Source organism: Anneissia japonica, unplaced genomic scaffold, assembly GCF_011630105.1.
Source record: "Anneissia japonica isolate Jap-2015-1 unplaced genomic scaffold, ASM1163010v1 scaffold987_len1640505_cov201, whole genome shotgun sequence".
Taxonomy (NCBI): domain Eukaryota; kingdom Metazoa; phylum Echinodermata; class Crinoidea; order Comatulida; family Comatulidae; genus Anneissia; species Anneissia japonica.
In genome coordinates, this window is record NW_022714175.1 from 189,137 (window position 1) to 201,750 (window position 12,614).

At 33.4% G+C, this 12,614-nt stretch overlaps 1 protein-coding gene across 3 annotated transcripts in view; it reads left to right on the top strand.

Annotated features, from left to right (window-relative positions):
• Nucleotides 1-476: 476 nt before the first annotated feature.
• The window catches only part of LOC117108985 (PHD finger protein 21A-like), a 40,768-nt gene continuing 28,630 nt past the window's right edge, over nt 477-12,614 (top strand). The window contains exons 1-3 of one of the 3 annotated variants that reach the window (XM_033251199.1): nt 477-626; nt 3,412-3,444; nt 6,546-6,611. In XM_033251199.1, the coding sequence (XP_033107090.1) occupies nt 564-626; nt 3,412-3,444; nt 6,546-6,611 (162 nt within the window). In that variant the 5' untranslated portion in view covers nt 477-563. The remainder of the gene's footprint in view (nt 627-3,411; nt 3,445-6,545; nt 6,612-12,614) is intronic. The other 2 variants (XM_033251200.1, XM_033251202.1) reach the window with 2 other exon arrangements.

A 12,614-nucleotide genomic window follows, 5' to 3' on the forward strand; every position in this document is an offset into this window, starting at 1 on the left:
GAAATTGGCGTGTGAAAATCACGTTCACGAACAGCCGATCCCGAGCTCAGTCTGCGAAGCTGGTCCTGGTGGCGCTAGAAGTAGTGATTTGTACTACTTCGAAGAAACTCAAAACGTCTTAAAATTATAAATTTTCTACAAACAGAAGTTTGATGAATACCTATACATAATTGTATATAATTATATTAGTAATAGCAACCCTACACTATGAAGTTACAAACATTTTAACATCCGGGGGATCCAGAAAGAGAGGAACAAAACGAACAAAGTGGCGAATGTTATAATTGGAATAATTAAGTTCATCCGCCGGAAAAAGTAGGAGCAAAATTTCTTTATACTGAGAGTATTATTTGTTACTTTTCACCATAATTGAAAACATATATATTTTGTATTACATATATATGTTGTTTATTTGTATCAACAAGAAAAAAACGATATTTCAGTACATTTTCTTATCACAAATTAATACGCTGATGCCACTGTGCTGCGGTGATTTACCACTTTCCGTTGTTTAGAGTAGGGACCGAACGGGCCAGTTTCATGAAACCGACAGATTTTATGAAATGGCGAATCCAGAGCTTGCTAAATTACAAGCCCAGTTAAGGAAAGAAATACAGAGTCATCAGGTATGTGGATGTTTTTGATAATTTCCATGAATTGTATTTTTTGCATCAATTTACATTTATTAACTGGCCGATTTGAGTTTCTCATCGACGGTGTGTTAGCGCCCCCATCTTTCTTTTAAAGGGACAACAAGGAGAGTTTCTGCGCGAAGCAACAACCTCCAGGGTAAGCTACTTCCAAAAGAGAAGGGCTGGGGTGTTGACTGATTACAGACTAAAATTTTAATTGATGATCTTTTATTATTTCCTTCCTTATACCATAATATTACCCTAAGATCATGCTTATTATTTATTCAACCTATTAGAGTCGGTTGTATTGCTATTTGATATACGCAGGCTACAAAAACTTTCAAGTTTTAGCCTGCCGCGATTGACCACGATTGATTACTGACGAAAAAGAATACGTTGGACCTCTCAACACACGAGTGCAGTTATTTATTTTTTTTTTGTATGGCAGCCATCAAAGTAAAGGTTACTTGACTGAAATGTATAAATTAAAAAGTTCACATTTCTGGCCTGTATACTTAGATAGTTAATTCATATTCATATTATATTTTCTATTGAAAGAGCATTACCTGCAGAGTTTTAAGCTAAGGGTAGTATGGGCTTGGGAATGAAAGTTGTAGATTTGCGTGCACAGTCCGCATGCCAAAAAAGCTACCGCACAAAAATTTTAATCATTTTGCAGGAAAAGAGCTGTTCAAGATGTTCCACTCATCATGTACTGCTCTATCTTCTATTTATTATCTGTTTCTCATCTATACTTTTTGATCTCTATTTACATAATAAAAGAGTATAATAGTTTACAATATTTCTAAAGGCCAAACTATAAATAACTTTCCTAAAATTACATATGATCCACTTCTTAAATAAAAGATGTCTTTTAGTGTATATTTATGACTGATTGTAGGCCTAGGCCTAGCATTTATATAAGTAATGAATAATGAAAAAATGCCTCATGTTTTTAATATTTTTTGGACGCAAATCTACAACTTTCATTCCTGTGGTCTAATTCTTTTTATGTGCTTATTATTTCGACTGCTAGTGGTACATTTAATTAATTGATAAATTGTTTTCACAGTGAACCTAACATCGCTATCGTTATACTTTCCGTGCCCACCGTAAAAACTGTCATCGTAAAAATGTGGAACAAAGCATTCGAAAAGGCTCAAATCAAAGACTAATGGATTAACACATAATTCAGTAATTAGCACTTCTATGACTGTTAGCAAGGTTTAAAATTAACTCTGCCCTCCTCCAAGTTGGACCATACCAATTCGGTCCCCTTTACCAACTCGTCACACATAAACTTCAAAAATATTATTGTTATTCTTATGATTGTCATTCTATTAATTAATATTTTATGTCACTATAAATATGAGATGCCATTACAGTAACATCTCCAAATTACAAACCTCCCAATTACGAACTCTCAATTTTACAAACACAATTTGTGACGACGACGTCATTACGAATGATCGTTTTTAACTACAAAAACACTTAATATTTTATTTAAGTCTTCAAAAATAATAAATGTTATATCAGCTAAAAAATAAAACATTTGAACCAATAACGTAACATAAAACTTGAGTTTAAAGCAAGAAATATTGATCATTTTCAGCAGAGATACAGTACATTTGAGCTGTGCATGCTTGTTCAGGCATACTGTACATTAAGTCTCACTTTTTGTTCAATAGGGGCGCTATTCGCGTGGATTCGCGATTTTTATGAAAAGAATAGTAACACTCGTTTTGGCCATTATTTGATCAAGTTTTTATTCGGAAATCACTTCAAATGAATAATTCATAGTGAGCACAGGTAATTTTGGCTTCCGTAAAGGATTGCTTTGTTGCAGGAAACAGTAAAATTGAAGTAATTTTTTCGTGACAAAATTTTGCTCCCATTGCAAAGCTTATGCCTACCTAGCCCTGTACTTGGTGCCATAGGCCTAGGCCTACCCCCACCACACTGAGGTGCTATGAAAATTTGAACTCTAAATTACATATTTTCTCAATTACAAACTCTGTTTGGACGGAGGGGTACGTAATTCGGAGATACTGTATTTGTTTTTAGACTACCAGTGAAGATTGCATTCCACCACTTGCAGAAGTGCACAGCGATACCTGCTTATTGCTGTTGCTGTTATTATTATTATTATTCTAGCCGTACCACAGTATACCCTAATGATTGAGATGCTGCAAAAATTCCCTGCATCACAAAATTTATCAGTGACGTTTCCAGAGTGTCGAACTTAACTGACCAATAAGAAGAGGGTCAGGAGTGTGCGTCACTCACAAGCACAAGTGTTGCCCCACAAACGCTTGTGTCTGCGTATGTTTTTACACTGCCGTCTTATGGGACATTAGAAACGTTAGGGAGCTTTTGATTGCACAGTGACGGTAGAACGTAACGTCACTAAAAGTAATATGTGCATGCGAGAACGTTAAGTTCTCGTCACATGGATTCTAGGAAGCATTTTGGCAAAATCTGTAAGGAATGTACAGTAGTCACGCATGAGTGATTCCGTTATAGCGTCGCCTTTGTCGAACAAATTGAAAGCTCACTAATATTTAAGGGGCGGGGCTTATAGATAAGGTCTTATGGACGTTATTCAGACGGAGGGGGTAGATATTTGAGAGATCAAGAATTGTAATTGTTTTCTGGGAAGTGAATACTGGTGATTGATTTATTATTTTGAATGAATGATTGTATACATCTTGTTGACCTTTCATTGAACTATGTTGGTTGAAGGATTAATAAAATTGCATCCATATTCTGTATTTTTCAGTATTTGGTTTCGAGAATCAAGCGAGAGCCATTTGTAAGTATAATCAACTTGTTCTTTCGTAAGCACAATTCATGACCTTAAATATAATTTATCTCTATCAAATAATTATCTTTGGAGCTTGCATCCTCGTCAAACAGTGTACCGTGTATGCATGGTTAATAGGAATCATAATTTCAAGACACTTTTGGTGGTAGTAATCAATGTGAAAAGTGGAGAGGGAGTGGTGGAAGCGTTTTTTCTAGTTTTTAAAAGAACAGCAACATTATGAACTCCTAAATATGAACAATATTTATCAGCTACTGGAAGATGTTCAGAGGCACTCAAACTACAAGGGTTTATTTTCAATTTCCTTTTGCAAAGGTCATCTGATTAAGATGCCGTGATAGCCACTGACCATTTCACGTGAAAAACTCTCGCTTTCTCTGTCTAATTATCATGGCAATGTCGTCATTGTCATCTTAGACCATATTACAGTAGCCTATAAAGGGCCCCTTTACTACAACACTAAAGTAAAATCAATAACAAATTTAAAGAGTAAGCTTGTTTGACTTAACTGGTGAAATTTGCCATATGTTATTTTCTGATTATCAATGCTGCTATTATGCAAAATATAAATTTTTATTCACATTATTACTGTTGATTTTCTTTTTCTTTTTATTTTTTTGTGGTTGGTTTCACTATGCGCAGCAAAATAAAAATATTTTAAGGAAGTTTATGTAACCAGTTCTCCCAGAAGGGATTCCTTCCAACTTGGAACCCCTGGATACCACTTTAATACAATACTTTTGATTAACTAAAAGATTGTAATGTTCTATTAGAACCTCTGTAAAATGACTGAATTCTTTGCTATTAAAACATTTGTGGGAAACAATAATTTCTTAGTTTTTATTTCCTTGTTACAAAGTAGGAGAGGGCAAAGCCAAAGGGGAACAATGTTTTTGTATTGTAGTGTACAGGTAGTCGCACATCAATCAACATGACAATAACATTTAATTAAAAAAAAAAAAACTAACATTTAATTAAACAAAAAAGAACTACTACAGTAGGTTAATTTTGTTAAGTGCTCACAAGATTGTGTGTTTTATGATTTTTTTCCCCTTTTTAAAATTATAATCAGATAAAAAAGAACTACATTAAAGTAGGCGAAAAGGAAAAAAACAGAACTACTACTTTAAAATATAGGGAAAATGCTAAGGTATATACAGTAATTAACTGTATAGCCTATATTATAATGCTAAAGAATAATAATATAAATATGATCAGAAAAAAAATTCAGTAACACCTCTCAATTACGTAACTCTCCGTCCGAACAAAGTTCGTAAATGAGAAAATTTGTAATTTAGAGAGTTAGAATTTTCGTAGCATCTCACTGTGGTGAGAGTAGGCCTATGCTACAAAGTATAGGGCTAGGCGGGCTTAAGCTTTGCAATGGGAGCAAAATTTCATCATGAAAATTTACTTGGATTTTACTGTTTTCTGCAAAAAATAATACTTTACAGAAGCCAAAATTACATGTGCTCACTGTGAAATATTCATTTGAAGTGATTTCGAATGAAAACATGACCAAATAATGAACAAAACTATAGATTATTCTTTTCATAAAGATCACAAATCCATGCGAATAGCGCTCCATGAACAAAAAGTGAGATTTACTGTACAGCAAAGATTTTTCACAATTTCTGCATGCAACGGAGTGTAGGGCGTCCTCCCGCAAATTACAATTGCTTTTGAACGTTGATATCTACGACGTGTAACAACTAGGAAGCCCTCTCTCAATTACAATTACTTTTATGCTTCTTTTACTGAATTGTGGAGAACATTAGCTACAAGTAATTATAAGATACAGTACTTGCGTAGTACAATATGCCTGAGCAAGCATGCACAGCTTAAATGTAATAAATCACTGCTGAAAACAATTGATATTTCTTGCTTACAACTGAAGTTTTATGTCACTTTATTGGTTTTAATTGTTATCATTATTAGCTGATGTAATATTTTATATTATTTTTGAAGACTTTTAAATACATTTGTTTTTGTAGTTAAAAACGATCATCCATGATGACATCATCGCCGCAAATTGAATTTGTAAAATCGAGAGTTCGTAAAAGGGAAGTTCGTAATTGGAAGATGTTACTGTAGTAGGCGAAATGATAAAACAAGAGATAAAATAATGAAAATAATTGGTATTTGAAATTCAGATCAGATTTCTGGGGGGAAGGGGGAGGGGGATTTGTCCAAAAGCAGGAATTACTCAAGGACAAGATTCGTTAAACATTAAATGGAACCAACTGGAAAAATTGAAATGAGAAAATATTATGTATTCTAGTTTTTTTAATAGTTAGTGTACAATATGTTACAAAGGAGTCATGGAAATACTTGCTTCCACAGATGGCAGATTTCAGTGTTTCTTCTACCAGATGGTACACGATAGCCATTAATGATGGTAGTGATTATTTAGTAGAGTGTTGTTTATTATGCATTTTCAGTTTCAAGAGGAGTACAAAAGTTTTTAATTTAAAATTTAATACTATGCAAACTTTTAGTAAATATTTAAAAAAAATATTTATGATTGTGGATTGCAGTTGGTGGCAGTGGATTGGTTGTAGTTCATTTCTTGTTTTATTCAAACAATATCATCAAATTTGACATGGCAGCATTACACTGAATTGCATCAATTGCACAGTAAAAATATGGTAATAATAAGTAAAATCTTAGAAACAAGAGAAAATTTGAAAACCAATTACAAACCTACAATCAATAAAAAGGTACAATCGTTACTGTAAACATTGACATTCTTAAAAATTATGCATGCTTTTGGGCAAGGCATATTTTACTCATTGTCTCGATCCAGGAGTTTAGTTGGGCTGGGTAACTAGTAGGACCTCCATGGTATGATCCAATACCAAGCGCTGATTCTCTACTATGGAAAGGTGCTTCTGAGGGAATTGAGGATGGTTTCCAGGTGTTTGATCTAGTGACTAGAGATGGTATGGTAATGCACAGTGCTTAGAAGTACTTTATTGCAGTATCCTGTAATACTCTATGGCATTTTCTATTTTTGTACTTAAATTTAATATTCTTTAGATAATCAATGATTTTGACCAGAAAAGCAAATTCTCTTCCTATCCATGTAGAATGCTGAGCTGCGAAAGCAACTGAATGAACAACAGTTGAAAATACAAGCTTTGAGTGACAAACAGGTGAGTTTTTTCTTTTGATTAACATTAATATTAGGCTAACCACAATATTTTGTCATATATCATGTTATGCAATTATGCGATTGATAGTGACAAAATGTATATATTATCCTCGGTTGGCCTTTCTACAGCCGTGGTAAATACATAGAGAATGTGTTAGAAAACTATGGTAGGATTTTAAAGACACTTTAATTGCGTGCAATACCAGTCAAGAACAATGGTGCCAGCGGGGAGACGGGGAAAGCTTAAGTCTCCCACAGGACAGGTCAAGCCCCCCCCCCCCCACTGGACAGAGCTCGTCTGGCAGTCAGACCATAAAAAATATATAAACAGGCCCGCACCAAGCCAATACGTGTCAGTCTGAGATTTCCATTTCCGGCCATCCAGAGGTTGCTATTCTTGAAAAAATTCTTATTTGGAAGGGGAACTCCCTCTTGCCCAACTCGGGCATACAATCTCGAGTCCCCTGTCGCACAGCTTAGGCCCTCCAGAAAATATATCCTAGAGCCGCCACTGCCCAAGAGGCATGATTCATAATAATGGAATCAAATTCGTTTTGTAGAACAGGTTTGTAAAAGTTTAAGGTGCCAAGCATGATTAGCTCCAGCTGTACCTTGGTTACCGTTTTGTGTTGGATTGATACAATTAAGAATATGATGATAATGCTCATTGTCGAAATTTTGAGTTTTTAAATCTGAAAATTTATAAAATATTTTTTAAGATTTATTTTATGTATTCAAATTTCTTGTCCTTTTTATTCCTGAAACCATTTCTGAAATAGAAACTAGTTAAAATGAATATTTTTCATATGGTGTTTAATTCATTATTAAAAATCTAGAGTTCCTACCTATGAAGTATTGAGATAATGGTGATCATCAAATAAACTTTAAAATAGGGGACATATTACAATAAGGACACCTGACACCCCATCTAGAATTTCACAGGTCTAATCTACCTGATCGTAATTTATGATGAGAAGGAGAATTAATTACTACATATACTTAGAGCTTTGTCCACACTATTGCATTTTTGTGGCCAGTTTGTTTGATTTTTGTCCTTATATGCAAGGTTGGCGCCAGCAGGGGGGGGGTGCCAGGGGCCTCCCCGTTGGGGAGCCCCTTGCCCCCGTTGGGCAAATCCTGCCGCCACCCCTGCTTATATGGGCATGATAAAGTCAAATATGGGCAAATCAAAGTATTTGTCGTATCTAAACTTGACTCGGTAGACAGAGTTTAATATAATTATTAGAAATTCTGTTGATTGCTGATACTGTATGTCTGATTTCTGTTTCCTTTGTACAGGTGTAGGGAAATTACTTTCATTATTCATAAGAATTTTTGGTGATCCATTGATTATATTTAGAAATTTAAGGCCGACTTCCATTGGAAAAACGGCATGTGGCTGCATTAGAAAAAAATGGATGTACTGTGTATTCTTTAAACACAGAAAGTGTACTTTACAGTATCATAAATTGAATAAAACATGTGTTTTTGGTTTTTTTTTTTGTGGGGAAAATATATGGTAGAGTATGTACGGTCTCATAAGATACGACATGAATTTATGTGAATACTATTCAAGATGGATCTATTTAGTAGCTTTTACTAAACACAGTATTTCAATTTAAAATGTAAGCTGTCTTTTAAGTGGTAGTCCAGTTTGATAGAAAGATCAATTATGGGAATATGTGAATACAAAGTGTCTAAACAAGAGAAAGTGCAGATGAGATGAAGAGTGAAATTAATGCACACTAAAATTTGTCTACAACTGTTTGAAATAGACAGATTAATAAGATAGCATTAGTAAAATAATATGAAGTCTAATTCAAATCTAATGTACAGTATTCCTAATGAATACTGTATAACAAATTATACCTCATAATATTTATCATCATTTTTTCATTTGATTTTTCTTTTTCTTTTAACATGTTGTCTGTAAGATTTATATGGGGAATTATGCTCTCATTGCAAAGGCATAGCATTAAAGTATAAGATCAGAGATCAAGGTAACGATGTACTGTATTTACCATTATTTTATTACCCAAGTTAAAAAGACAGTAATGTTGTAGAGTTCAGAATTTGCAACAGATTTAAGATGGTGATTCTAACTATTAAGCCACAAACGAGTGGACCTTAATGAGATACTGCCATTCCATGTTGTTTCAATATTAACTATTCTTTGTTCGATTGGGTGTGAAGTCCATGACTTGATTATCCCACTGCGTCTCAACCGGCATTATTCATCACATGATTTAAAATGAAAAGCAACAGATGAATAAACCAGTTCAAGAATGTAATCATATAAAGCAAGAATTATCTGGTACACTTTACAATGCATTTGCTCCAAGAAGGTGGAACCATAAAAACTTCACAAAATGGCTGCTTCACTGAACAGAGCTTAGTAGAAAAAATTGTTTTTGATATTCAACACACAATTGAAGAATATAGATTTGCTGCTGATTTTTCTTCGGCACATAATTTCATACCAGATTTACAATGCTACCCACAATACAAATTGCTTAAAGTGTTGGTAGTACCATCATCATGTGTGCTAATGTACATAAACACCGCAGTAGTGTTATATGCAACCATGGTATTAAACTAGAGTAACAAGTTAAGAGAAGTGACCTGAAGACTTTTTTCATAAGCTTTCTTAACATTTATGTATCAGTGTTCCTGTTGATATCCCTTGTCAGCTAACTTCAGGGAGACTATAACATAGTTGTAAAATATGCAAAGCAAAATAAATAATTTTTCCTTTAAATTATAATTTTGCAGGAGAATGTTTAGTAACATTATTGCTTGCCCACAGGATACCGTGCTGAACTTCGACACAGTATCTCTACTTCTTCATGTGGTACAGTAGATAGATATTGAAATAAAATTAAATCAAGTTTTATGTCAAATTCCCATACAGCGATGACAGCAGCAGAAAGGGCAAAAAGTTCTAGCACCCCAGTTGTACATGGCTAGTGAGACTAAAAACAGGGGGGAAATGTTATAAAAATTCTTTGGGCAAAAATCATCCCACAATTGCTTAAACTGGCCAAGATGGAGTCTTTGCCTTTGATTCCAGTGACTGTCCATAGTGGAATGCTGTTTTGTGGTGGAAGCAAGCAAATTCAATGTTTTTGATATTGTGGCTATGCATGTTTCCAGGCAATGAGAAGCCTAGATTTTCAAGGATTAAGGGCCTTGGATACTATTGTACACTGAAATGTTTTTATAACTTCTGTGTATTTCTGATGTAAACTTGACATTTATATGATCCTTCCATTTTGCTAAAAGCTAACTGAATAGTAGTGATGAAATTAATATTTAAGTCACAGAAAGAGAAACGGAAGGATGATATTAATTACTTAGTAACCAGATATATTTCCAGAGGTTTTTGTTAATCTTCACAAAGATAGCTGGCACCACATTCATCATATTTGTAAAGTAGGCCTTGGGTAGGCCTCAGAAGACATTCATACAGTGATAATATATGTAGTGTTTCTTATTTCTAGGTTTTCAGGTTGCTTTGACTTGTAAGAAAAGTTAAAAGGGTGGTACAGTATCCCCCTCCCCCCCCCCCCCCCCCCCCCCCCAAAAAAAAGAGGGATGTTTTTTATGCCATAATTTTGGTAGTTTACTTTTGTTTTTGTGGAAGTGGTGTGGGAATTTATATTGTAAAGGTTCGCATCAGCAAGCATCCCATACTTTGGAATAAAGTCATTTCTGGGAGACTGTATGGTGATACCCATGGACACTGACTTCCATGAGGAAAATGATAATAAAGGGGTATTTACAGTAGTAAAAATATGAATTTATTTATGGGAGATGGCTTATTTTTTTCTTGATTGGTTGTGGGAGTGCTGGAGGCCATCCAGATTCATGGGGATCCCTGTGACTTAGGGAGACTTGAGATCCCTCCATCAGTTAAATCAAAATCACATAATCAAAAACTGGTAATTCCCTCTTAATATATTCAAGAAAAATATTGGTACAAAAATTAATAGTGCCAGAGGCCATCTAGATTCACAGGGGAATCCCTGTGACTTAGGGAGACTTGAGATCCCTCCATCAGTTGAATCAAAATCACATATTCAAGAAAAATATTAATACAAAAATTAATTTTCAAAAAGTAACAGCTTAATAATAATATAACAGTTTGATAATAATTAATATGATATAAAATATAACAAATTATTGTATGTATATTGGAAAAGTGTAGTTTGATGTGAACTATAATACTTTTAATCTATTACTCACTCGGTTGCGTCGGGCAACAAGGAAAATAATCTGCGAAGGAGAGTAAACTATCTAATTATGACTTGCTCTCCCCTTGCACTTATGGAATGGCTTTGTGGCGATGTCATAATTGTGAACCCGCTGAAGCGTGATAAGAACAACACTACCCAAAAGTATATCAAACCTCGCTGTATAAGGACAAAGGAGAGCATCATTAGTATTGATTATAATTTGAATTTTGGGTTACAAGGCTTTTTACTCACTTAGTTGTTTCCTAGTCTGCTACTGCCAATTATTTTTTAATTTTTGAAGTATCTGTATATTTACATTATAAAACACTTATAAATAAATTAGAAAATTATTTTTTATAGCATTTTCATGTTATAAGAGACTGAATTAGTCACCAAACCAAAGCCGTTATAGTGGGTTTAACACCAAAACAAACAGCTAGGTGGCAGTTTTTTCACACAATAATAAGCCTCTGCTCGAGTATATGTTAACATTATTTAAACTTCTCAAACATTTGTACATTTTATCGTAAAATAACAATTTTTGAAAAAAAAAATATTTTCAATTATTTTTTTAATTAAATAGTTAATAGATATTGTTTGTATTATCTCAATCATGTTTTACTGTTTTGGAATCAATGTACCAGCAAACAACCCAAGGGTGATATTTAGCTTTAGCAAAACGAAAAAAAAAAACAAAAAAAAAAAACCTCGGCCCTCCCTCCTCACTTTTCCAGCCTAGATAGGGTGATAAACTAATAATATTTTTTATATGGTCTAATATCCACTTCTACAGTATTATATTAATTTTTGGGTCTGAACTTTATTATAAATTCATAAATAGTTTCTGAATTTAATCTGTATTTTAAGCAGATTTGATTTTCCTGTTGTATGTGTATAATACAATCGCTTTGTAACCGCAAGGAAAAGGGCTCTATATTATTCATAGTTGATCAAATAGTTTCATCTGGTTTTGTATCAATAAATTGCTTTATTTATTAAAAAATATATTAGACATTATTATTATTAAATAGATTATAAAATTTATAATCATGTTTTCAATTAGTTTGTGTATTAATCCTTTAAAAAAATTAATATTTATATTGCTTCCTTATTCTTTAGTTGGGATTGCATTGTCATTTCCTAACAGTTTGGCAATTCTTTTCCTAATGTTTTTTTTCCCTTTATTAAGATTCAGTTTCAATACTGGGTACCCACCACTTACCAATAAATAGTAAAATGCAATTTTATTATGTTGAAAATGTATATAAAACCAATTAATGTAATGCTTACAGATATGTTATAATTATGGATTTGTAATTATTTTCTAATTGATTTTGCTTTAGTTAAGCATCGTGTTTGTCTAACTAACTTTGAAAGTTCACATTCACCTTCATTCGATACCAATATGCAATATAAAAGTAATCATTCCAGTACGCTTCATTTATACTAGCTTGTAGATTAATTATCATTAATTTATTCTTTTGAATATTTTCATTCAGAAAAACCAAGGGACCATGACCATTCTGTTTGCAATGATACAAATACTATTATTTGTTTGAATACCACATCACCCATTTTACCACACTTGGACTATGCACTTTTGACTTGATCCCTTAAAGTTTGTTTTCTTATATCCTGTAGCAATTATGCATTTCTGATGAGATCCCTCAGTTGGAAGATGCTGCGATGGAGTTATGGGTACTGTAATTGGGAGTTTATAATAATTACTAATAGTTGATCTATTGATATTAGTTGTAAGGTGTCTATTT